This window comes from Cetorhinus maximus, chromosome 30, assembly GCF_964194155.1.
Source record: "Cetorhinus maximus chromosome 30, sCetMax3.hap1.1, whole genome shotgun sequence".
Taxonomy (NCBI): Eukaryota; Metazoa; Chordata; class Chondrichthyes; order Lamniformes; family Cetorhinidae; genus Cetorhinus; species Cetorhinus maximus.
The window spans coordinates 19,477,277-19,504,834 of NC_135908.1; the positions used below are offsets into that span (position 1 = coordinate 19,477,277).

The 27,558-nt window shown below is 46.5% G+C and overlaps 1 protein-coding gene across 1 annotated transcript; it reads left to right on the plus strand.

Moving 5' to 3' along the window:
• The first annotated feature begins 630 nt into the window (after positions 1 to 630).
• Positions 631 to 27,293, plus strand: snupn (snurportin 1). The gene is made up of 9 exons (XM_078532547.1): positions 631 to 650; positions 4,364 to 4,529; positions 8,892 to 9,039; positions 16,991 to 17,095; positions 18,119 to 18,215; positions 21,630 to 21,727; positions 22,388 to 22,468; positions 24,419 to 24,499; positions 25,840 to 27,293. The coding sequence occupies exons 2-9, from the start codon at positions 4,372 to 4,374 to the stop codon at positions 26,164 to 26,166; spliced, it is 1,095 nt and encodes a 364-aa protein (XP_078388673.1). The 5' UTR covers positions 631 to 650; positions 4,364 to 4,371; the 3' UTR covers positions 26,167 to 27,293.
• The last annotated feature ends 265 nt before the right edge of the window (positions 27,294 to 27,558 follow it).

The following is a 27,558-nucleotide window of genomic DNA, read 5'->3' on the forward strand; positions in this document are numbered from 1 at the left end:
ATTATGGGGCGCTTTGGGGTGCCCTGAGGACGTTAAAGGCGCTCTATAAATGCAAATTCCTCTTTTGACATGTCTGATTTCACTCTGACTAAGCAAGTCCAATTTTGATAGAGAGCTTTCCAATTTCATTCCAGATTCTGGGGAGTTTGACAGGAGGCGAACATGAATCCTGTTGTCCTGCATTGCACGACTGACATCAAACACACTTTGGCTGAACGCAATGCGCCGTGCCTGGCCCGTTCCATTCACCCTGGATGAAGTTGCCGGGTGTCCCGGGGAAAGCCGCTGGTTGGCCACCCGCTGCTGTCTGTGAGTGAGGGGCAGTGAGGGAGGGAGCTGCTGGTTGGCCACCCGCTGCTGTGAGTGCGGGGCAGTGAGGGAGGGAGGGAGCTGCTGGTTGGCCAACCGCTGCTGTGAGTGCGGGGCAGTGAGGGAGGCAGGGAGCTGCTGGTTGGCCACCCGCTGCTGTGAGTGCGGGGCAGTGAGTGAGGGAGCTGCTGGTTGGCCACCCGCTGCAGTGAGTGCGGGGCAGTGAGGGAGTGAGTGAGCTGCTGGTCGGCCACCCGCTGCAGTGAGTGCGGGGCAGTGAGGGAGGGAGTGAGTGAGCTGCTGGTCGGCCACCCTCAGCAGCGTTGGGAGCGGGGAAGCCGGTGAGTAGCAGCCGAGTGAGGCCCTCACAATGTGGGGTTTGCGGGGTTTCGGACACCGATTATCACAAGATGGTTAATTTACTTTCACTCGGTTAATCTGTGTGAGCCGCAGCTTCACTCAGTCGGACGTTAAAACTCTCCCAACGTTTGAAGCCACTTTCTGTTGAAATGGGGTTTTTTTTATCCATCATTATGAAGCTTAAACCCCTCCCCCTCCCCCTCCCCCCCCCCGCGCCGTGTGTACACCCCCCCCCCCCGCGCCGTGTGTACACCCCCCACCCCGCGCCGTGTGTACACCCCCCCCCCCCCCCCGCGCCGTGTGTACACCCCCCCCCCCCCGCGCCGTGTGTACACCCCCCCCCCCCCCCCCCGCGCCGTGTGTACACCCAGGGGTGACCAAGCCTCCTGTATTTTAAGGGATTGTCCCTTATTTTGACTTTTTTTCCCTCCCTCCACCCCTCCCACCTCCTAACCCCCCCCCCCCCAAACACCCCCCCCGCCTCCTAACTCTCCCCCAACCCCCCCACCCCCAATCCCCCCTCCACTCCCCCCACCACCACCTCCTAACCCCCAATCTCTCCCAACCCCCCCCACCTCCTAACTCTCCCCAAAACCCCCACCCCCAACATCCCCCACCTCCAACCCCCCCATCTCCAACCCCCCCATCTCCCAACTTCCCCCAAACCCCCCCCCCCACCACCATCCCCCCCCCCCCCCACCACCATCCCCCCCCCCACCACCATCCCCCCCCCCCCCACCATCCCCCCCCCCCACCACCATCCCCCCCCCACCACCATCCCCCCCCCCACCACCATCCCCCCCCACCACCACCACCATCCCCCCCCCCACCACCACCACCACCATCCCCCCCCCACCACCACCATCCCCCCCCCACCACCACCATCCCACCACCACCACCATCCCCCCCCCCACCACCACCATCCCACCACCACCACCATCCCCCCCCCCACCACCACCATCCCCCCCCCCACCACCACCATCCCCCCCCCCCACCACCACCACCACCATCCCCCCCACCACCACCACCCACCATTCCCCCCCCCCACCACCACCACCACCATCCCCCCCCACCACCACCACCACCTCCCCCCCCCACCATCCCCCCCCACCACCACCACCACCACCCCCCCCCCCACCACCACCATCCCCCCCCACCGCCACCACCATCCCCCCCACCACCACCACCACCATCCCCCCCCCACCACCACCACCATCTCCCCCCCCCCCCCCCACCACCACCACCATCCCCCCCCCCACCACCACCACCATCCCCCCCCCCCACCACCACCACCATCCCCCCCCACCGCCACCACCATCCCCCCACCACCACCACCACCACCACCACCATCCCCCCCCCCACCACCACCACCACCATCCCCCCCACCACCACCACCACCACCATCCCCCCCCCACCACCACCACCACCATCCCCCCCCCCACCACCACCACCATCTCCCCCCCCACCACCACCACCACCACCCCCCCCACCACCACCACCATCCCCCCCCACCACCACCACCATCCCCACCACCACCACCATCCCCCCCCCCACCACCACCACCATCCCCCCCCACCACCACCACCATCCCCCTCCCCCACCACCACCATCCCCCCCCCCAACCACCACCACCATCTCCCCCCCCCAACCACCACCACCATCCCCCCCCCCCAACCACCACCACCACCATCCCCCCCCCTCCCCTTCCAGCTTCTTTACTGTACTGCAGACCATCTTCTTGAATCCCTCTCCCCTGTCTCCTCCACCCTTATCTCCAACAATAAGTGCGAAGAGCTCTTTGTCACCTTGAGGTCACTGGATAAGCTGCCACTTCCCTGTCTTCCATTTGCTCACCAGGCTAAACTTCCTCTAAAGTTCCTTCCTGCCCTACCCCGAACTCACACCTTTCTCTAGTTTCACTCCTATCTCCCTTTATGCTCTCTCTCTCTCTCGGCTCATCTTGTCCATGAGATCCACCCTCCTGTTCCCTTGATCCTGTTCCCAATAAATTGCTGACTACCCTAACCCTCCCTGGTCCCCGTGTTAGCCGTTATTGTTAATGGTTCTCTTGTTCCAGGTTCTGCCCCTCTTTCAAATCTGACATCGTCATCCCTCTTCTCAAAAAAAAACCCTTCACCCCACTGCCCTTGCAGGCTACCATCCCATCTCCAATTCCTGTACCCCTCCAGAGTCCTTCAAAGTGTTGTTGCCTCCCAAATCTGTTTCCATCATTCTCAGAACTCCATGTTTGAATCCCTTCAATTAGGTTTCCAACCCTGGCACATAACTGAAACCGTTCTTTATCAAAGGTGAAATCTTATGCGACTGTGACTCCCTCCTTGACCTGTCTGCAGCCTTTGACACGGTTGACCACACCATCCTCCTGGAACGCCTTTCCACTGTTGTCCAGCTGGGAATGTCATCCTATTCCCAGAGCAGGAATGCTGTCACCTGGTTCCATTCTTTGTTATCTAATCGTAGCCAGAGTGTCACTTGCAGTGTGTTCTCCTCCTGCTCCAGCACTGTTACCTCTGGTGACCTCCCCCAAGGATCTATCTTTGGCCCACTCCTATTTCTCATCTACGTTTGGTCCCTTGGCGACATCATCCTCAAGTGTAGTTTTCACATGTTACAGTGCGAACATCCACACGTGCTCTCTCAAATCTTTTACTGTCACTAAATTATCAGACTGCTTATCTGACACCCAGCACTGGATGAGCAGAAATTTGCCCCAATTTGTTATTGAGAAAATCGAAATGCTCTCCCAATTCTGGCCTCTTGTGCATTCCCAATTTTAATTGCTCCATCATGATGTCGCCATGGCTTCAGTTGCCTGGACCCTAGGTTCTTCAATTCCCTTCCTACACCTCTCTACCTGTCTTTTCTCCTTTAAGACACCCCTAAAACCTACCCCTTTGACCAAGCTTTGGGACATCTGCCCTAGAATCACCTTATGTGGCTTGATGCCAGATTTTGCTTCATAAAGCTCCTGCGAGCTGCCTTGGGACATTGTATTATGTTAAAGGTGCTATATAAATATAAGTTATTGTTGGCATTGCCCATTGATGAAACGCACAGTATGTGTTGCACAGCAATTAAACTATCCCAATGGTCGGCTCTCTGTCTAGCCCCTCTATCTCCGTCTGCTACAAATCTTTGTCCACCAATCCCTTTAAAAGATGCGTTTGAAAGCATGGACTCTGTCTTTCCCATAAGGGTGAAATCTTCATTCACTCCAGTTTGCACAGCCCCCTGTAGCCAGTTTCGGCTGTTACTGGTGGAGGTTTGGTGCGTGCTCTCTTGGCTTGTCTGTAGATTCTGCAAGAAGGCGAGAGAGCCAGCTCGGGAGAAGCAGCATAAGAAGAAAATAAAGGACAAGTTTGGCTTATCCACTTGAGCTCAAAAAGGCAGCCTCCTAATTCATTTAACATTATTTTGTATTCATATAACAAGGTTCCAAAGTGCTTCACAGCCCATCATGCGCTTTTGAAGCGTGGTCACTGTTGTCATGTAGGCAACACAGCAGCCAATTTATGCACAGCAAGCTCCCACAAACAGCACTGAGATAATGACCAGATTATCTGTTGGATTTGAGATTTATCTCTTTTTAGTGATGTTGGCTGAGGGATAAATGTTGCCCAGGAGAACTCCCCTACTGCCCTTTGAAATAGTGCCATGGGATTTCTTCTTGCAGGGATCATTATGGACGAATTAAGCAAGGCGTTGTCCACCAGCTTTGCAGTCTCTCAGGACCTGAACAGCATTGCTGCTCCCCACCCACGTCTCGCGCAGTACAAAATCAAATCCAACACACAGGAGCAGGCGGAGCGCAGGCGGAAACTTCTGGAAACCCAAAAATCGTAAGTCATTGGAATGAAGGAAAGCAACGATGTCATTGCAAATACTGGAAAGTTTAGGAGGTTCACTCGCCCAGCTGCATCGCCCCTTCTCACCAGCTCCCCATACCCGTGACTATTGATCTGTCACAGTTGTTTAACGTCAGCTCGGCAAATAGAAAAGATGTGGATTAGTGAGGGAGACAAAGACAACACGGGGTTGAACATTGAATAACATGATGCACAAAACTGCAGCAGCTTATGTTGTGACAGTGAATGGTCCTCAACTCCACCCCATCTCAACTCATCTGCTGCCAAAGCCCTCATCCATCCTAGACTCAACTATTCCATCACACCCCTGTCTGGCCTCCACATTCTACCCTCTGTAAACTGGAGGTCATCCAAAACTGCTGCATGTGTTCTAATTCACAACAAGCCCCGTTCCCCCATCAACCCTGCACCCACTGACCTACATTGGCTCCTGGTCAAGCAATACTTTGATTTTTAAAATTCTCATTCTTCTTTCCGATCCCTCCATGGCCTCGCCCCTCCCAATCACTGTCATCTCACCCAGACCCACAACCCTCTGAGATACTTGTGCTCCTCTAATTCTGACCTCTTGACAATCCCCGATTTGAATTGTTTCAGCCTTGGTGGCCGTGTCTTCAGCTGCCTGGGCCCTAAGTTCTGGAATTCCTTCCCTGAAGCTCCATGTCTCATTCCTCCATTGCGATTCTTCTTAAACCCCAACCAAACCTTTGGTTGTCTGCCCGAATCACACCTTGTGTGGCTCGGTGTCAAACTTTGCTTTATATCGCTCCTGCGAGGTGCCTTGGGGCATTTTACTGTGTTAAAGGCACTATATAATGTAAGTTGTTTGATGAATCAGTTTTTGCTGTTCCAAAGTCTGCTTCTACCAGTCATGTAATTATGAAAACTAAGAAAATGATGGGTCACAGTATCCGATTAATGAGACCTTCTACACCTTCTGTTTGTACAGTTACACTGTGTGGTTGTTGCTGAACAGATTCTTGTTGCTGCTTTAGGTCATGTTGACATCAGGAAAAGGAATGGGGAAATTATTTTGTATTCGGGGGTTGGGGTGGTTTTCCTTATTGATTCAAAGACTTGTGTTTATAACCACACCATCCAAAATCACTTTAAAGCCAATGAAGTACTTTTGAAGTGTAATCACTGTTGTAATGTAGGAAACACAGCAGCCAATTTGCACAAAGCAAGCTCCCACAAACAGCAATAAGATATATGGCCAGATTTTGTTTTTAGTTGTTGGTTGAAGGACAAATATTGGTCAGGAGACAGAGGAGAACTTCCGTTTTTTCATATAGTCCCATTGGATCTTTTATATCCACATAAGAGGTCAGAAGGAAACTGTTTAATATTTCATCCAAAAGACTGCACCTCTGACAGTGCAGCAACCCCCTCATTTCTTGCTGTGGAGTGTCAGCCTTGATTTTGTGCTCTATATCCTGGAGTGAAGTTCTGACTCAGCGGCGAGAGTGCTACCCACTGAGCGACAGATCGGAAGGGCTGCAGAATGCACCCGTGGTGTCTCCTCTGTTCAGGCAGGGCAGTAGGAGGGAGAGGCACTGCAATTGGACTCGATATCCCAGAATGGGGAGTGAAAGAGTGAACCAGAATTCCTGCTCCTCGTTACCACCCGCTGCCCCATGGAGGGCAGAGCGGATGGCACCTGGATGTGTGCTTGGCTTTTGATTGCATGAGTTGAGACAGCAGCCTTCCCTCAATGGATGAAGTTAGTGCACCATTCTATAATATGGCAATGACTCGATTATCCACGTCCTTGCTTACCTGGTGTTTTGGCAGATATTGAGGGAGCAGTTGGAGTCAGATTCCAGCATTTCACTGTCTGTCTCTTCTTTGGCTTGTGATATCACTTGGCAGCAGATTAGCTGATTTATTGGTGACCTGCTGCCTGAAACTCCCTCCCATTCCCCTGGATCAGGTGGCAGTATTCCCAGAACACCAATCGGAGTGAGCGGGGTTGTGGGCCAACATCGTTCAGCCCCAGCTGGAGTACTGTCCAGTTCTGGGCACCACATTTCAGGGAGGACGTAAAGGTTTCAGAGAGGGAACAGAAGAGATTTACTAGAATAGTTTCAGGGATGAGGGAGTACAGTTATGTGGAGAAGCTGGGATTATTCTCCTTCGAGCAGTGAAGACTAAGAGGAGATCTGATAGAGGTGCTCAAAATCATGAAGGGTTGAGGTAGAGTGAATGGAGAGAAACTGTTTGCATTAGTTTTAGGATTGATAACTAGAGGACACAGATTTAAGGTAATTGGCATAAAAACCATAGACGACATGAGGAAACTTTTTTTTACACAATAAATGGTCAGGATCTAAAATGCAATGCCTGAGGGGGTAGTTGGGTACAGATTTAACAATCGCCTTTAAAAGGGAACTGGACAAATACTCAAAGGAGAAAAAAATTGCAGGGAATTGGGAAAGAACGGGGAAGTGGGGCTAACTGAATTGCTGTTCGAAAGAGCTGGCACAGACTCGATGGGTAGAAATTCCTTTGTGCTGTGCTGTACTGTTCTATGATATGTACTCTAACAGAAATGAGCCCTGACAGTCAGGGGTGCCTCAAGATCAAACGATGCTCTGTTGATCTTGGCAGGAAAATTCCATGGAGTGCCAACCTCGAGGGAACTAGCTGGTCCAGGAGGTTAGACATTGTCCTTTCACCCCCCAGCCTTGGGTTGAAATCCGGCCCGTACTGATGGTGTGAGCGTCACGTTGTCCGCTACCTGTAAGAGCCCAATGTGAAATAATTCTCGGACATTTCAGTACAGTTCCTAACTAAGACACAGAGACCTACAGCACCTGTGATTCAACACAGGGTGAAGGTGTGGGAGATGGGCAGAAATGTGACATTAGTGGGCGTTCTTCGGGGGGGTTGGGACTCGGGCACCTTGGGGTGGCAGCAACCAAGCTCTACTTTGCATCTGACTGTGCTTCACCTGACCTGACAGTCCTTGCTGCTCATACTGGTTGCCTGCAATTCCTCACCACCTGATTAACATCAATAAACTGAATGGGAGTGGCGGGAAGAAAAGGGAGCCAGCCTTCCGTGCTGATGGGCAGAATGCCTGTTAACTGGTGTTGCGTTCACTATGCCAAGCACACTGGCTCAGGGATGGATTCAAATAGGCAGGTTCTCAATTGCTAATGGTAGCCACTTGCAGGGCTGATCCTAGCTAGGGGGGAGGATGGCTATGGTCTTCATTAAGGGGCCAGTTTTACCTGAGCTTTAGGTACAGGTGGCTTGATGGGCAGCTCTCAGTTGGCTGATCAGCTGTTCCAGGACCAGTTGATCTTGCCCTTGAGAGAAGGGAATTGTGGTACTACTGGAGGGATGATTAACCTGTCCAACTGCATAATGGGCTGGGATTTTAAATCTCCCGGTACAGCAGACGATTGAATCCCCACAGGCACATGAACTGAAATATCACGATCGAAATGAGGTTGTTTATTTAATCGATGAAACCTTGGCCCCTGTCCTGGTGAACAAACAGCATCTCTCAGAAATGCTCCAATTCACGTTTTAAATGTGATAACCTATTACTACTGATTGTAACTCAATTGGCCCCCGAGGCCATGTCCCCATTAATGGCAGCGTCCTGTTGTTTTTCTCTGGTGGCACAGGTTTTATTTGGTGCTGCCTTCCATTATAAAAAAAAAGGCTTGCATTTATGCAGCGCCTTTCACGACCTTGGGATATCCCAAGGCACTTTACAACCAACGAAATGTGCTTGAAGCAGTCACTGTGGTCATGTAGGACATGTGGTAGCCAAATTGTGCACAGCAAGAATCCAAAAATGGCTGTGTGATAGAGAGCAGATAATGCTTCAGTCATTTTGTCGTGTTTCTGTCAAGATAAAAGGCAGACTGATGTTTTTGGAGTATCTCCTTCAGCTGGACTTTCTGTTGTTTTAAATGAAGCACTCAGAAGGTGCTGCACTGTCAGAGGTGTTGTCTCCTGGGTGAGACGTTAAACTGAGGCCCATCCTCTCTCTCAAGTGGACATAAAAAATCCCACAGCATGACTTCAAAGAAGAACTGGAGATTTCCTTGTTGTGCTGGTCAATATTTATTAACTTAAAATGATCTGGTCATTATCACATTGCTGTTTGTGAGAGTTTGCTGTGTGAAAATTGGCTGCCCACGTTTCCTGCATTCCAACAGTGGCTTTTCTTCATAAGTAATTAACTGATTGTAGATTGTGAAGAGCTTTGTAATGTCCTGTAGTTGTGAAGGGCGCTATACAAATTCTCTATATTGCACTGTATTTAAGCATGGTGCTGTACCAACTTCAACTCTGCTTTGCCCTCTTGCATCAAAGGCAGCGATTAAATTACGTTAACCACGCAAGGCGTCTAGCTGAAGATGACTGGACAGGAGGCGAGGACAGTGAGGAGGAGTCGGAGGAACACGATGAAATGGAAGTCGAGGTGGCAAAGAAGAAGTTACCCAAACGTTACGCAAACCAGGTCAGAAAATGCTCGGAGTTGTTCCCCAAAGTGTGTTCACCAAGGAAAGGGTGGTGTTTCCGATGAAGCCATAGAGATATGCATCAAGCTGCAGCAGCTGGATTGTTACATCATCTCTAGGCTAATATAGGGAAATTAGGCTGTGTTCCCTGTCCTAATCCCTGTACATTGACCTAATCCCTGTACATTGACCTGTACTGGAAATGTTTACATATAAGTGAGCAGTGGTTGTAATGACAGTTTTGGCAGGCTACTTAACTTGGTGAATGGCCAATGCTAGTGCCCCTTGAGCTAAAGCCAAGTCCGACTCTTCAGGAAATTCAAGAAGGAAAATTGGAGATGGGAGTGAGAGTTCCCCTCCATCAGCATCGGTCTCCTTCAGCTCTTTGCATAGGCCCAGTGCATGGGGTAATAAACCGGAAGCATCTGAAACCAGTGCAAGAGCTCGGAGACCCGCATTGATTATGTCCCTGTGCGTTAAATAGTGTGGTGAAGAAGTCCAGAACCTTAAAATTAAAGATGGGCTGTTCACAGAAAGAATAACAACTCTGGAACTCTGACCCCACCCCCCCAAAGGCTGTAGATGCTGGGCTGCATTTCCTATATTACAACAGTGACTACATTTCGAAATGTAACGCACTTTGGGATGTCCTGAGGTTGTGGCTAAGACTTTCTAACTGCAGCATCTTGCAGTTTTCTGATCAACTGTTTGTGGTGTGCTGTACATGGCAGCCAATTTGTCCAAAGCAAGATCCCACAGATGGAAATGTGGTAGTGACCAGAAGTTTCAGTGATGCTGGATAGCTTCTGTCAGGAGAAAAGACAGATTTTTCGACAAGGCTGCTCATTGCCACGTCATGAATGCTTTTTGTTTGAGAGCAGCCCCACAGCTCATTGTGAATTGCCCTCCTCTGAATAAGTGATCATTTAATTATCATCAGTATCTGGGGATCTGTCAGAATTGGTAGGTGTAACAAGATAATACAATTTATAGGATGCACAAAATGTGCTCTTAATTCACATAGTAATCTATATAAAATGCAGCACAGTACAACCACTTGTTTAATATTTCTGTGAATGATGAGGCTATACTGATTTGATTTTTAGTTCCACTTTTTCCCAATATCTCAAAAGGACAATTTTTTATGAGAATGTTCGTGGGTCTTGTCACTGCTTTATAGGTGTTCAGATCTGATTTGTTGTTGTTGCTGTTTCTGTGGATTGAAGTGTTTTGTTCCAACCTGTTCAATCTTTCCTAATAATAATAACCTCTCGGTTTTGCTATCATTCTTGTGAATCTTTCTTGTACATTCCCCGGTGCCTCTGTATATTTATTAACTTAAAGTTATCTGGTCATTACCACATTGCTATTTGTGGGAGGCCGCGTTATTTATTATATGGAGACCAGAACTGTGGACGGACTGGCCCGGCCTTAACATACGAACAAACATATGAATTAGGACCAGGAGTAGGCCATTCGGCCACTCGAGCCTGTTCCACCATTCTATAAAATCATGGTTGATCTGATTGTGGCCTCAACTTCACATTCCCACCTAACCTCCGTTAACTGGAGTATTGTGTCCAATTCTGGGCACCACACTTGAGGAAAGGTGTTAAGGCATTGGAGGGGGATGCAGAAAGGATTTGCAGGAATGATTTCAGGGATATGGGACTTCAGTTACTTGGCTGGATTGGAGAGCCTGGGTTGTTCCCATGAGGGAAGTGAGGGTTGAGAGGAGGTTTGATGGAGGTGATTTAATGATTTAAAAGTACATTTTGTATATCCTATATTGTACTATAGTAGCATCTTGTTACAGTGACCAATTCTGACAGATCCCCAGATACTGACGATAATGATGGTTCAAAATCAGGGGTATGAGCAGTGTAAATAGAGAGAACCTGTTCCCATTGGTGAACCAGGATTGGGAACCAGAGGATACCGACTTAAGGTGATTGACAAAAGAAGCAAAGACAAGAGGAAAAACTTATTTGCGCAGCCGGTGGTCAGGACCTGGAAAGAACTGCCTGAGTGTGTGGTGGAAGCAGAGTCAACTGAGGCTTTCAAGAGAGTGTTGGATAATTATCTGAAAGAAAAAAAAACATTTACAGGACTATAGAGAAAAGGTGGGAGCGTGGGACAAGCTGAGCTGATCTTGCAGTGAGCCAGCATGGACACAAAGGGCCAAATGGCCTCCTCCTGTGCTGTAACCATTATACATGCCTGAAACCATAAATGGCATTTTGGTTTGCTTAGTTCTGCTTCCCTGCTGCAGATGGCAGTGTAGTCCCATCTGAATAGTACAAGCTCTGTCCAATGCACTCTGCACCATTACTATAATGCAAAACTAACTTAGAAGGGACTGAAAAGATACCGCACAGGAGGCTGCTCAGTAAGATAAGAACCCATGGTGTTAGAGGCAAGGTACTAGCATGGATAGAAGATTGGCTGTCTGGCAGGAGGCAGAGTGTGGGGATAAGGGGGTCCTTCTCAGGATGGCGGCCAGTGACTAGTGGAGTTCCGCAGGGGTCAGTGTTGGGACCACAACTTTTCACTTTATACATTAATGATCTAGATGAAGGAACTGAGGGCATCCTGGCTAAGTTTGCAGATGATACAAAGATAGGTGGAGGGACAGGTAGTATTGAGGAGGCGGGGAGGCTGCAGAAGGATTTGGACAGGTTAGGAGAATGGGCAAAGAAGTGGCAGATGGAATACAACGTGGGGAAGTGTGAGGTCATGCACTTTGGTAGGAAGAATAGAGGCATAGACTATTTTCTAAATGGGGAGAGAATTCAGACATCTGGAGTGCAAAGGGACTTGGGAGTCCTAGTCCAGGATTCTCTTAAGGTTAACTTGCAGGTTGAGTCGGTAGTTAGGAAGGCAAATGCAATGTTGGCATTTATTTCGAGAGAACTAGAATATAAAAGCAGGGATGTGCTGCAGAGGCTTTATAAGGCTCTGGTCAGACCACATTTAGAATATTGTGAGCAATTCTGGGCCCCGTATCTCAGGAAGGATGTGCTGGCCCTGGAGAGGGTCCAGAGGAGGTTCACGAGAGCGATCCCAGGAATGAAAGGCTTAACATATGAGGAACGTTTGAGGACTCTGGGTCTATACTCGATGGAGTTTAGAAGGATGAGGGGGGATCTGATTGAAACTTACAGAATACTGAAAGGCTTGGATAGAGTGGACGTGGGGAAGATGTTTCCATTAGTAGGAGAGACTAGGAACCGAGGGCATAGCCTCAGAGTAAAGGGAAGACCTTTTAGAACAGAGATGAGGAGAAACTTCTTTAGCCAGAGAGTGGTGAATCTATGGAAATCATTGCCACAGAAGGCTGTGGAGGCCAGGTCATTGAGTGTATTTAAGACCGAGATAGATAGGTTCTTGATTGGTAAGGGGATCAAAGGTTACGGGGAGAAGGCGGGAGAATGGGGCTGAGAAACTTATCAGCCATGATTGAATGGCGGAGCAGACTCGATGGGCCGAATGGCCTAATTTCTGCTCCTATGTCTTATGGTCTTATGAAAAGAGGGACAGAATGCATCTTAGAGTGGGATGTTCATTCACTTGTGCAGTTCACCACCTCATACTCATATCCTAGAACAGGAAATTATTTTCAAATGTCAGTTAAATTAACAGCTTCTGCCTCTTGATTTTGAGGGGAAAGGGCTTAACTTTTCAAAGCACCTTTCATATTCTCAAAGCTTTGCGGTGCTGGGATCAATATGAATATTCTAATAGAGAGTGGAGCCCTGTAGGAGAAGGAAGATGGTATCTGAGGTGCTTTCTGACTGTGAAGAGGGTAGAGGAACCAAAAGTCTGAAAAACTTTGAGCATAAACAGCTGAAAAGGTTATTTCCGTGACCAGGGTTTGCTCAGCATTATTTAAGATGTGACATTACAGCAGCATAGAAGTAATTGGTGGAAGCAGAGGAATATCACATGGGTATCACAGACTCTCTCCAGCTAGTTTGGTCAGAGGTTGACTGTCCAGTCTTCCCACTAGGTGTCGCTATGAGCAAAGTTTTCTGATACGCAAACCTGCTTCCAGCCTATATCAAGTAGCCCACCAGGGAGTTAAATAAAATTAATGGTACAGATACGCAGTGTATTCCATCTGCTCCAGTACAGCATAAAGTACATGGAGATTGTATTTTTAAATTGATTTCAGGTGAACTAGTCTCTCTAAATAGTGATTTTCCCAAAAGTGTTTGCATTATATCATGTCATCTCTCTAAGGCGCAGCACATGTATTTTTTCTTTTGCATGTTGCTGCTGTCCGAAATGGACGATTGGTTGACCGTGACCTCGTGCAAACCATTTGAAGTAGCTTCAAGTGTCTGCAGGGGGGGGGGTTGTGTCACAAGCCACATTTGTCCCCCTCCAAGTGTTGGCGTTCACTATAGTCCCAGGGTCGACTCTCAGTCCAGCCCAACCTTTGGATGATGCGTTATATCGAGACCCTGTTTGCCCTTTCAGCTGGATGTAAAAGATCCCATGGCACAATTTTAAAGAAGAGAAGGGGACTTCTTCCCACTGCCCTGGTCAATATTTATCCCTCAACCAACATACTTTTAAAACAAAAGGATCAGTATTACATTGCTGTTTGTGGGAGTTTGCTATGTGCAAATTGGCTGCTCTGCTTCCTACACTACACTTCAAAAACAAAGCACCTTGGGATGTTCTGAGGTGGTGAAACTCAGTCAAGATTTGCAGCTTCATCAAAGTAATTGAATCCACTCGGGCAAAGAGGCAGCTGCCCTCCAGTGCTGATATCACCTTGGAGGAAGAGACTGAAAATGGCATTGCTCGAAGAGTCAAAGGAGATCGGGCATTTAATTGTCATTTCCGCTGTGTGTTCAGACTCTTACTTTTACAGAGCCATTGCACAGTTAATGATGTATCAAAATAATGTATCAAAACGTCACTTGTTTAACATGTTTAGAGTTATATTCACGTACATAGTTTAGGAAATCCTTACTCATCTTTAGTACATGTGCGTTTGCAGTGGGAGTGATGACGAATTGCAGGGTGGTCAGAGGCAGTTTGTTCACTGCTGAGATTAGTCAGGTTTGGAAAGGGGCCCAGCAGTTAGTTGCATTGGCAGAGGCCTGTGCTATCTTCACTTTGCCAGCGGCTGGACTGCTGCACTGAGAGAGTAGCTTGTAATGAATAGGTCTTTCCCAAGAATAAACCCTGGCTTAGAATATGCAGCACTTGATGAATTGGCAAGTTGCCCTTGTGCAGTTTTGGTATATGTGCTGCTGAAGCAATTACAAGAACATTTTAATAATGTTTAAAAATGTGTTATGTTCTTCCCAGTGAGTGAAATTGGGAGAGAACATTAATTGGAAAATAGCTCATCTAATCTTTTTACTTTAAGGTGCCTGCAAGGCCAGCATTTATTGCCCATTCCCAATTGCTCTTGAGCAGGGTGAGCCTCTGCAGACCATGTGGTGAAGCTATACCCATTGTACTGTTAGGGAGGGAGTTCCAGAATTTCGACCCAGTGCCAGCAAAGGAACGATGATGTACTGTCATTCCAAATCAGGATGTCTTGGAGTTGGTTGTGTTTCCGTGCACCGGCTGCCCTTGTTCATCTGAGCAGAGGTCACAGAATTGGGTGTTGTGGTCAAAGAATATGAATGGATACACAAAGTTATCGCCATGTTCTGTGTGTTGCCTGGCTGCTTGAACTGCCTCTCCGGAATACCTGCCCAAATGTGCCCAAAATCACTAATACTACTGCTTCAAAATCGTAAATGCCACAACACCTGCACAGCCACTTATAAACACACAGAGAGTTAACAATGTTTGTTGCTAAATAATGCAATGCTGTGCAGGAGGGACAAGCGTAGCCTTTTCTGTAAATCTGGCAGCATTTGGGAATGTGGAAGATGTTGAAACACAAAAGAAAAACATTGCCCGTAAATGATCTGAAAGAGGAAGGTCACCAGTTGAACCTTTTCCTGCTCAGTGTTCCAGCATTTTGCACAGACTACAGTAAATCGTCACAGTGCAGGGAAGGAGCAATCAACCTCCTGCTCCTAATAGACAGATTTTTGGTCTGTCAGAGACTTAAGGGATATGGGGAGTGGTTGAGAGAATTGAGGCAGAAGATCATCTATAATTGTATTCAATGGCGGAGCTAGCTCAAGGGATTGTATGGACTGCTCCTGCTTCTTATCTTCTTATCTGTCATTGAGACTATATGATAACTCTTTGTTCATAGACTAGTGGATTATAGACTTTCATTGCTCTTGTATGGGATGTCTGTGCCATTTGCAACTGGTAACAGATTCGATCTGAATCTCGATGTATACATCAGAGAGTGTCGATGAGCATGAAGGGAGCACTCTCACTTCAAACTGTTAAGTTTTGTTTAGTCATTGTCATCCCTATCTGAAACTAGTTGCTGAATGGCGCACAGGAGTGATTCCTCAGTGGGAGAGTCACTAGTGGTGATTGCCTTGAACCGAAAAAAATAAATTTATTTTGAAATTTAGTTGGCGAAATAAAGGATGCAAAGGGTTCCACGGAAGAAGGGTTGGAGAAATTCTCACCGTTGTACCATTTTTCTCTCAGCGCAGACCTAACCTCCACTTCTGATTGAGATTGGGAACTTGGCAGACGGAAAATTCTGGGTGCAAATTTATCCCTGATTCAATTTTTTTTTGATAAAGGAAAGAACACATAACCTTTCAGAATGCCCCAAAGTGCTTTACAACCAGTGCATTACCTTTTGAAGTGGAATTACAGCCAATTTTCACACAGAATGGTCCCATAATCAGCATTGTGATAATCTGTTTTGGTGATGATGATTGAGGGGTAAATATTGGCCAGGGCAACAGGGAGAACTCCACTGCTCTTCTTCAAAGTAGCGCCATGAGCCCTTTTACCTGCATCTGAGAGGGCAGTCAGGGCCTCGGTTTAGTATTTTATCTGGGGGACAGCAACTCTTACACTCTGCTGCACTGAATTGTCAGCCTAGACTTTGTGCTTGGGTCTCCAGAATGGGCTCTCAATCAATGCCCTCCTGATTCTGAAGTGAGAGAGCGCTACCAAGTGAACCATCACAGACGCACTGAAGAATAAAATTGAGATTCCTCGGTGGGAGAGCCACTTGTGGTGATTGGCTTGAACCGAAAAAATAAGTTTGTTTTGTAATTTAGTTGGCGAAATAAAGGATGCAAAGGGTTCCGCAGAGGAAGCCTGAAGATAAAATATTTCCAGAAGTAATTTTTAACATCGCGATCTGATCATTTTTGCAACGACTCTATTTCCGGACAGTGAATTTGTGAAGGATCGTAATGGAGCCAGTTTTTACTCCGTCTTACATTTATTTATGGAGCTAAACATTACCACACCACAGTTTCAATAAGTGTCTCTTTATATGTGTTTAAGTGAAACCCCAAGTAATGCCCACCACCTTCATACAGTTAAACATAATTAATACACAACTAATGTTTTCCAGAGATGAGTACGGATTATAGAATTCTGACCACAGAATTGATTTTCTCCTGGAACAAATCCTCATGAGCTCTTAATTAAAAACAGAAAATACTTCAAACACTCCGCAGGTCCGGCAGCATATGTGGAGAGAGAAACAAAGTTAGTGTTTAGGTACATGACCTTTCATCAGAACTCTTGGACTCTCACTCACTACCCATTCCTGAAGTTTTGATTCTTGTGAAAAGTTTCTCAGTCCACTGAACTGCTGAGCTCAAAGCTTTGTTCTCAATCGAGCCAGGTCAAAGTAATTCACTCCGCACCTTCTCTTTGTCATTGTGTGCTTTTTCCAGCCTATAAGAAACATTCAAAGGGCACGTTAAAACATCTTTTGTGGGACATTTAAACAACAGGGTGTAACATATGGTATTTTATACACCCTCCTCCACCTGACAAAGAAGCTGCCTGTCATTGGCTGTGCCTGTTTCTCTCTTGCAGTTGATGCTCTCTGAATGGCTGGTGGATGTACCTGGTGACCTGGTTGAAGAGTGGTTGCTGGTGGTCTGTCCTGTCGGCAAGCGGACTCTTATTGTAGCTTCCAGAGTAAGTACTGAACGCCCAAAATCCTCCCTCCCCTGTGGGATTGATTGAGCCTTGTTGCCGCCCATAGACACACATTCTCGCAGCACGCTGCTTTTATCAGTGCTATTGCAATATCTGTAGTACTTATAATTTCACCAAAACACTGGTGTAAAAGTGTATAAGTGACGGGCAGGTGGAATTCACTCTAAGCTTCATTGTTTGAGCAGCTTCACTGGTACTTATTGCAAGATTGGAAAGAGTTTTGGGGCCAGAAAGGGGAAAACGGAAGGCTGTAGAAAAAGGTATCCTGGCCTAAGACATGGCACACAAAGGATAGGCCAGCTGGAGAGAGATGATAGCTTTAAAGAATTTTGGAAAGGGGGAGCTGTAATTACTATAAAAATGCAGGAACTACTGAGGCACAAAAGTTAAAATACAAGAGTGGTTCACAAGAACTAATTTAAAATTTGATACATACGAGAATATGTTTTTGTGGAGAAGTTAAAGTTAAAACTTAACGTATTACACACTTAAAACCTGGAAGCTGTTTAGTCACTCGGGACAGCGTTGACATATCTCCATCCTGCCCTTTGTCAGACCCTCTTTAATAGAAATCAGATAATGGGTTCTTGTCGCCTTGTCCTCTGGGTCTGGAGGGTGTGAAAGAATCCTGTGGGATAAAGAGGGGGGGGAAGTAAGAAAATGAGGGGGGCTGAGAACACTTGCAAAAACAAAAATGGGGGGGGAAAAAACAGGTTCTGGGATATTTCCAGCCTTTGAACTAGATTTGGTCCTTGAATCGGAAGGAGGGACCCAAAAGTTGAGTCACCCAGTGCTGCTATTGCAGCATTAAGACAAGGCTGACAGTATTGGCTGAACACTGGTATCAGCTCCCAGTGGCAGCTTGATGAGTGGTAACTAGGGATTGGAGAGAGGGGTAAATAGAAGGCATAACACAAAAGATTGAGGAGGTGAAAAATGGGGACCAAGAGCTCCAAGATGGGTTGACCTGCTAATGGTTTCTATTGGATCTCCTTTGGCCAGGGCAGCACTGCAGCATACACACGGAGTGGCTTCTGTGTGAACAGGTTTCCATCGCTTCTCCCTGGTGGAAATCGGCATAACTCTGCGACAGGCAAAGGTAAGCGCACTTTAATCATATATAATTTTAAGTAAGCTCGCTCGAGTTAAGCAGAAAGATTCACCCACAAACTGGTTCCAGGCCCAAGAGGGTCAAAATCGAGTACAGAGCGAGATTTACAGCCCCCTCGTGCCTACACTGGTTCTCTGAAAGAGCTCCATGCACTTCAACCCCCTTCCTTCCGCCCTTTCCCAATACATTTCAAATTCTGTTTCTTTTTTTGCACAGTATCACAGGATTGTTACAGCACAGGGGGAAGCCATTCAGCCCATTGTATCTGCGCCACTTCTCTGTAAGAGAACGTTACCTAGTGGCACTCCCCCACCTTCCCCCTGTAGCCCTGCATATTTTTCCTTCTCCGATAACGATCCAATTCCATCTTTTAACACCTCCGTGGAACCCGGCTCCACCGCACTCTCGGGCAGTACGTTCCTGATCCTAACCACTTGCTGTGTGACGAAGTTATCCCTCGTGTCTCCATTGCTTCTTTTGCCAATTATCTTAAATCTGTGCCATCTTTTTTTTTAACAAATGTTCAACCACCTCCCTGTTTCAAAAATGTTTTATAAACCCTGTTTCCACTCCAGTTTTTTGGTTGGGAATTCTGTCCTAGCAAGCACTGCATTGAAAATTATTCTTTTAACCTTCCCCTTCATTCTTTTGCTGATGATTTCATATCAGCAACAACTGCCTGACCAGTGAAAATAGCTTTTCCCCATTTATTTTTATCAAAACACCTCCAAATTTTGAATATAGTCCCCACCTCATATTGTAGGCACTTTTGGTGTTGGTGAGATTTTCCCACTATATGCAGTAGGCGGCAAAAGCATAAAGTAACCAACATATTTTTAAAATTAGGCAATCTCCACTTAGCAACCGCCTCTCCAATTTGTTAGCAGCATTTGTATCAGAATCTCAGAACTGGCATGTGATCGTGGTTTAACAAGGTGCAAACAGCTGATTGAAACTGTAGCTTGAAATCCTGTCTGCCTGAAATCAGCAGAGCTCTTATTGAACAGTAAGTACTTATTGAACAGTAAGTACTTATTGAACAGTAAGTACTTATTGAACAGTAAGTACTTATTGAACAGCTTGAAGTAGTAGAAAAATAGTGCCTTTGTAATTGACTCATATAGCGGTGGAACGTAGGATATAGATGCTGTTCACCGTCAACAGTTTATATGATGGAGACCGTACCTAGATCTGATCAGTGCCTATGCTTGCTTTCAGCAAGGGTTGAGAATACTGACTAGAGGAAGAACCATGGCTGAAATGTTATTTAAGTTTTGTGATGTACGTTCTTTCAAGCCAGTGGGCATTGAGGCTAATCCCAGTGTCTGCCCTAACACGGCATGGACCTGGAACCAAGCCTCAGACCTTTGTCCGCATGCCTGAATGTTGCACTATCCTCTATCCACTGAGCTATCTGGCTGGGCCAGCTTATACAGGGGGACTAAAAAAGCATTTGCCTAAGAAGTCATTGTCAACTGGTGTTGGGGTTGTGCAGGGGCTGGGCGGATCTGTTACTGAGACTGTTGGTGTTCAGGAGCTGGCTTAGCTTCAGCAGTTAAAATGAACCATTAATGCAGGGCGTATTACTAAAGGAGTGCTGCGCTGTCGGAGGTGCCGTCTTTCAGATAAGATGTTAACCGGAGGCCCTGCCTGTCCCCTCAGGTAGGTGTAATGATCCCATGGTACCATTTAGACAAAGGGCAGGGGACTTTTGGTAGAAGGAATGAGGAGAAACAATATTTTTTTAAAAGGGTAAAATTCTAAAGTGGGTGTAGGAACAGAGAGGTGGTCATATGTTCACAAGTCATTGAAGGTGGCAGAGAGGCTTGGGAAAGCAGTTCAAAAGGCATACGGGATTCCGGGCTTTATAACTGAGGCATAGAGTGCAAAAGTTATAATGAACCTTTTATAAGTCTCTGGTTTGGCCTCAATGGGAGTATTGTGTCCAATTCTTGGACACCTCACTCCAGGCAGGATGTAAAAGATTTAGAAAAGGTGCAGAAAAGATTTGTGAGAAGGATTCCATGATGAGGAATACAGATTGGAGGAACTGTGGCTCTGTTGGAGGAGAGAGGGTTGGGAGGAGATTTGATTAGAGGTATTCGAAATCATAGGGGGTTGAGAAAGAGTGAAACTGTTGCCATTGGCGGAAAGATTGAAACCAGAGGATGCCAATTTGAAGATGATTGTCAAGTGCACCAAAGGTGACATGAGGAAAGACCTTTTTACACAGTGAGTGGTTACAATCTGGAATGCACTGCCTGAGAGCTCAGTGGAAACCGATTCAATCACGGATTTTGAAAGGAAATTGGATAGGCATCTGAAGGGGAAACAATTGCGAGGGTAGAAGGAAAGGACAGAGGAGTGAGTCTAACTAGTCTGGCTTGAGGGGGCCAGCAGGGCCTCCGGTTAATGTCTTATCTGAAAGACGGCACCTCTGACAGTGTAGCACTCCTTTAGTAATACACCCTGCATTAATGGTTCCTTTTAACTGCTAAAGCTAAGCCAGCTCCTAACCCTTGCATAGAGCCAGCATGGGCTCGACAGGCTGAATGGTCTCCTTCAGTAACCATTCTATGTTTCTATTCTCCCCAATCTCCTGGTCCTTATTTAACCCTCAGCCAACATTACTAAAAAGAAAATGATCTGATCACAATCTCATTGCTGTTTGAGGGAGCTTGCTGTGCTCAAATTGGCTCCTAATGTTTCCCCTGCTCCCCCAGTTGTTAACTGTATGTAATGCTTGTTTAATGATATGCAGGTGGTGTGCATTAACTAGGGACTCACTCGTGCTGCTATAAAGAGGAACATGTCCCACTCCCGGAAAACCAAGAACTGTGATTGTACTCAAAGAGTTGCAATCTGTGACTGTTGATAACTCGAAAGAGTATAAAGAGGAACAGACAAACTATGGGAGTTGGGCTAGGAGGAGCATGTTTGTGATGTGTATGTCTATAAATGAGTACTTATAAAAGTCTGAAAAGATTGGCTCTAGTTCTATCCTTCAGTCCATGACTTTATGGATTATAACAACAGTGACTGCAGTTCAAAAGAACTTCAGCAGCTTTAAAGCACTTAGAACGACCAGAGGTGGTGATGCAAGTTCTCTCCTTTTCCTTTGTGAACCAGATCCTTTAACATTTCATTCCTTTGCACTGTCTGAGTCAGTAACTGCTCCCATTCAGTTGCCCATAGAAGACTAGGAACCCTTCAATCAAATGTTGTATCTATTAATTCAGGGACATGAACTCACAGGAGACTTGATGGTTCGTTTTCATTAGCCTGAGCCCCTCTGGATGCGATGTCATTGATTTGAGAGGCTTGTAATTGAGCTTTGGAGAGAATATCTTTCTGGATTCTCTTATCCTAATTATTGCTGACTCTTGGACCTCCCTTCTCCAGATTACACCATATTGGACTGTATCTACAGCGAAGTGAACAGGACATACTTTGTCTTAGATGTGATGTGTTGGAGGGGTCACCCAGTCTATGATTGTCAGGTCTGTATGATGATAGTGAAATTAAAGACGCTCTTTCTCTTACGCGCGCTCTTACTTGCGTAAAACATGGGAGATGCCCTGAAGATGTTTCATCTATTTAACAAGCTCCTTACAAAATACAAGTCTTGAATAGGCTAAAATTTAAAACAAAATCAGCTCTGTTTTCAAATGCGTGTGGACTTTGATATTAAATGTCAGCTTGGCCCAGTTGATAGTGCGCCCCGTCTCCGAGTGGCTCCAAGCTCCAGTACAGATCTGAGCACTTAGAGCAGACTCACGGTGCAGTATTGAAGGAATTGAAGGGACCGTTAAACCGAGGCTCCATCTGCCCGCTCAAACAATACAAGGGATCCCGTGACAGTAATGGAAGAGGAGTGGGGGAATTCTTGTAGTGTCCTGGCTGACACCTATCCCTCAAAATCACTAAGAAAGGGTCATCTGGTCATGTGTATGACCTTAGTGTTTGGGAACGTTGACTTGTACCAATTGGATGCCATATTGCCTACAAAGTAAAGGAATCCACTTCAAAATGTAATTAATTCTGAAGTGCTTTGGAATGTCCTGAGGGCATGATCAGGTCCTGCACTAATGAAGATCCGTCAATGGGTTTGTAAATGATATTTAGTAAATAATGTTTTTAATTTCTATTTTAAAAAATAGACAGAATTCAGATTCTACTGGCTTCAGTCAAAGTTGCAAGAGGAAGGTGAGAAGCTGGCTGAGATCGCATCCCGGAATCCAGTGAGTGTTTCTTCTTTCTTTGTGACAATGTTTGCAGACACCAGTCTGAGCTGATGGTTTATTTACCTTCGTACGGAGATCACCGACTGGGCTAAGTGAGTTATTTTCAGGCACAGTATGACACAGTGGCTCTGGGTTTCAATCAGGCCTGGTAGACTGGGGGTCAAAGTCTCGTCTCCATAGGTTGGACAGACTGCACCATGGGAATCCACCACATTAGACCGACCATAATCTTGGCCCTAACTTGAAATTTTCCATTTGAGTAACAAGGGCAATAAATGCCAGTGAAATGTCATTTTAACGGGGTGAAGGTTTGTTTGGAGTTGAGATACAGAGGAGAGGAAGCTCAGGCCCCATGGCATACCGCATCTCGAATGAAACTGTCCCCATTCCCTCGCACTGACATCCTTGACTTGGTGAGCAGAGAATAACGTTTTCTTTAGCCAAGTCAACCAAAAGCCAAAAAAAGGTCCAAATTAAATCCACAAATAGATATAATCTCAAAAGAGCTGAGATAGAGAGGAAGGAATTATCCTCAGCTGTACAGAGCTTTGCTTAGACCCCATCTGGAGTACAGTGTTTAGCATTGTGCAGATTCATCAGAGTAATACCCAGACTTAAAAGAATAAACTTGGGGAGGTATAGAAAGTTGATTTGATCTAATTGAGACATTTAAAAAGTTGGACTTTTTTTTTGTGTGGTTTTTGTGGCTGGAATCTATGTAGCAAATTGTTGAAGCCAGCTGCCTTACCCAAGTACAGAAGCAAATTACTGCTGACGCTGGAAATCTTAAAAATAAAAGTAGATGCTCAATAGCTCATGCAGCTTCTGCGGAGAGAGAAACAGAGATAACATTTCAGGTCGACAGTCTCTCATCAGAACTGGAAGAACAGTTTTCTGTTTTTATTTCGGTTCTACCCAAGTGGTTTCCTGCTGTATCATTTTTCACTCGGGCAGTAAGGTGGTTGGCTTAGGAGTGGGAATATCACTTCCGTGAGGTGCATGTTTGCTTCATGTATTTGGAGTTCAGGTGCATAATGTCAATGTGTTCGGAAACCCACTGTCCCGCCCCAAATGTCAACGGACCTCCTGTTTGAACAAGGGACCTGTGGCATCAAAATAGGCGAGACTTTGCTCTGCTTCGTCCACACAGCTGTTGAGAACATTAACCATACTGGAAAAGCAAACAAGGAGACATGTAAACAGGGAACACAATTCGATTTGAAGGAAAAACAAACTGGGCAGTACTTTAACCCTATCCTGGACCTTTCCGATACAACTGAGAGAGCAAGGCGTGAAGGATAGAACAACGCAACCTAGGCTTACAGAAGTTTCAAGCTTTTAGTTAAGAGATACTCCTTACATATTGTGCGTCCATCTCTTTTAGCTGCCCTCTCTATATGAGCACAGGTGAGATCCTTTCTCTTCCCCCCCCACCAAATGAATATCCACCACCTGAATACTATTCACAAACAGCTACCCTCCAAACGCAAGAGTAAGAAAGACAAGATTAAGATGGGTACATGCAAAGAAAAGGAAACAAAATGGGAGGAGCAGAGATTATGGCCTAAAGTTGCTGAACTTAACATTGAGTCCAGAAGACTGGTAATGGGCCTAATTCGCCAGCCTGATCTTTCAGGTGGATGAAGTGAATAGTTGATGCATTTAAGGGGAGGCTAGGTAAGCAAAATGACGGAGAAGGGAATAAAGGGTTATGCTAGTAGTGTTAGATGAGGAAAGAAGACAAGAGGCTTGAGCGGGACACAAACGCTAGCATGGATTGGTTAGGCTGAATGGCCTGTTTCAGTGCTGTATATTCTATGTGTCACAAAACAGACCAAGCTCCGTACAGTCATTTTTAACATTTTTTTGGCTTGCAAGCCAGCAATACACTTGGTTTGTCGCTACTGTTGAAAAGTGCAAAAGTGAATCTCTCTCTTCTCTCTACAGTTTAAGTTCGTGGGCATGTCACATTTACCATGTACACCAGAAGCCATTTGTCAGACTTTGGCTGAAAATTATCCATTTGAGGTAATGAAAAGTGTTTGAAGGAAGTTACAGTGTACTGTGTATCTACTTGTTTCATTCTTCCCCCAATCCTTTTTTTTTATATACTTGTTTTCGTCTCCCGAAGACAGCAGCTTGTACTCGTCACTCAACCTGTTTCCATGCTGCCGCTAACCCATTTATTTTATTGTAAAGCCAAACCAACGTCAGAATAAGAGTGACTGGAGAATCCCAGCTCGTGACCCCAAACAAATCTAGTTAACATTTTGGGAGAGAAAAATTTCAAAGTTAAAAATGAAACTTAAGGAACTGTTGTGCCTCAGGCCTCCACTTTCTGGGTGCAAGAGCCATTTGTTCCTGTTTAGAGTCTTTTTCTTTATTCATTCACGGGATGTGGGCTTCGCTGGCTGGGCCAGCATTTACTGCCCATCCCTAGTTGCCCTTGAGAAGGTGGTGGTTGAGCTGCCTTTTTAAACAGCTGCAGTCCATGTGGTGTGGGTACACCCACAGTGCTGTTAGGGAGGGAGTTCCAGGGTTTTGACCCAGCGACAGTGAAGGAACGGCCGATATATTTCCAAGCCAGGATAGTGTGTGGCTTGGAGGGGAACTTGCAGGAGGTGGTGGTGTTCCCATGTATCTGTTGCCCTTGTCCTTTTAGATGATAGAGGTCGGGGGTTTGGAAGGTGCTGTCGAAGCAGCCTTGATGAGTTCCTGTAGCTCAGTGGGTAGCACGCTGCTCTCTTGAGTCAGAAACTTGTGGGTTCAAGCCCCGCTCCAAAATTCTTGAGCACAAAATATAGGCAGTGCAGTCCTGAGTGTGCTGCACTGTCGGAGCTGCTGTCTTTCAGGTGAGATGTTAAACTGAGGCCAGTCTGTCCCCTCAGGTGGATGTAAAAGATCCCATGGCACCATTGAAGGGAAGCTGGGGAGTTACCTCCAATATTATGACCAATATATCCCCATCAACCAACTGCACTGAAACCGATGATCTGGTCATTATCACATTGCTGTTCGTGGGAGATTGCTATGTGCAAATTGGCTGCAGTGTTCCTTATGTTATAACAATAACTGGACTTCAAAAGTACTTAATAAGTACTTAAAGTATTTACAAAGCTGTAAACAGTTTTGAGATGTCCTAGGTTTGCTCTATAAATACAATTCTGTCTTTTCTCAGTCTTTCCTTGCTCCCTCTCTCTCACCCACCCCATGTCCAGCCCCACCTCTCTATTTGTATCTTGTAAAATATTAATTTAAGTGTAAAACTTGTGTGTAAGGGATGAATGCTTTAAGAAACTGAGGTCCCACATTAAGCTGGGTCCCGTTCCTCTCCCGAATCGGCGTGTGACCTGAACTGTGCCTTGCAGGTGGATGGGTTGCTGTTCTACCACAAGCAGACGCACTACACCCCAGGGAGCACCCCGCTGGTGGGCTGGCTGAAGCCGTACATGGTGGCCGACATCCTGCAGGTGGCCGTCCCCGCCTGCCCTCTGTCCGTGAAGCCGGAATACGCCGACTCGCAAATGCAGCAGATCATTGAGCTGAAAAAGGCCAAGGCTGGGGAGGACGGCGCCAGCCCAGGCCAGAAGGGGACCTGCGGATCGGGGCGATATGAACTGGAGCATCTTTCCACACCCAAAAAGGCCCAACCCCTGCCCGCTAAAATGGAATGCGCGAGCAAAATAGAAAGCTAAGCACCCCGGCTGTGTGGACAGTAACCAGGATTGGCAGATCCCCTGCCAAAAACTTTGGAAGGCTCCCAATTATTTATTTCACAAAATAAAAAGTTACATTTGAGGTTTCTACACGGCAGGCTGTGACTGAAGGAGAATTGTTGATGGGGGGGGAAGCAGTCTGGGGCTAGCTGTGCCTTGTTCCTCAGCTTAGCTGCGCAATGATTCAGAGCGTGTACACGAAGTACCTTGAGCCTCCGCTGCAGCTGTTGCTGCTGCTTTTGAACCATCCTGCACCAGGCTGGAGGCTTCATCTTTTAAAGAGGGGAAATGGAATAATACTCACGAGGAACGTCCCCACAGTCATGCTGTACAGTGGGGGGTGGGACTCTGTTGCCCTTGAAGGAACTTGAGGACGTCAAGGGTGTTTTAGTATTTGGTTCCATTTGGTGCTGAGACGTATGAGCACCTTAAATTCTGAGCTAGCTTTTGTTCTCACGCTGCAGGTTAGGAATTGGCGGGCAGTGTTTGTTTTTATTAATCCAGTATGTGGGGACGCTGATAAATCTGCCAGATGGGTTGGAAACACGAGCAGAGGTTCCCTCGTATGCGTCCCAATGGGTGAACCATGCAGACCCTGAGAAGTTAGCCCTTCCGAACCCACTTGAAGATGTGCTTCCTCTGAATCCACTCTCGCTGATAAACCGTTGGTTGCCTGCCAGACACTTGCAAACGCGTTGAAACTATAAACAGCTGCCAATCGACATTGAACTTGACTGCAATCCCTCTGATGATGTATACGGTGTACTGTGTACTCTCAGGGTCGTAGGAAGAATCGAGATGAGACATCGTTTCACTCTTGGAGAAACACTGTCATTTTCAAGAGAGAAATGTGTTTCGAATGGATTGCTGAATTTGAGGTCTGATGTCTCCCCTTGAACAACCATCTTTAAAATATCTCTGTAGAAATGTGATACTTTGTTTGGTTGGGAATCCTGTGTTATTTTGTGCTTGTTATATCCCAAGTCGTTGTTTCTAAAGGTTGATTTATAGCTTTGCTGTTCAGCCACTGCGCTGGGGATGATTGATTGTGCTGTCTACACGTCTTATGACCTGCTTTTTAATAAATCAAAAATTTCTCATTGTAATACCGCGTGGATCACAATGTATGGGCACCTATATTCCTCACTGATGTAAATCCAGCTGCGAAATGAGCCATGTGAACCAAATCTGTCTCCCTTGTCTTCTAACTAGGGGAGAGGAGGGGATCTCCCAGGGTCTCTGCAAGTGGCGCCCTCCACAACAGCTTGGATTGACACTTCCTTTTATAACCAGAACAGTATTCCCGTGAGCAGTGATAGCGCAGCAAAGTAACAAAGCATGGAGGAAGACTGAGGGAGCTGAATGAAAGCA

Coding starts and splice junctions, on each gene's coding strand:
- snupn (XM_078532547.1), top strand. CDS start 4,372: ATGGACGAATTAAGCAAGGCGTTGTCCACCAGCTTTGCAGTCTCTCAG. Junction 9,040..16,990: donor CCAAACGTTACGCAAACCAG/GTCAGAAAATGC, acceptor TCTCTCTTGCAG/TTGATGCTCTCTGAATGGCT. Junction 24,500..25,839: donor CTGAAAATTATCCATTTGAG/GTAATGAAAAGT, acceptor TGTGCCTTGCAG/GTGGATGGGTTGCTGTTCTA.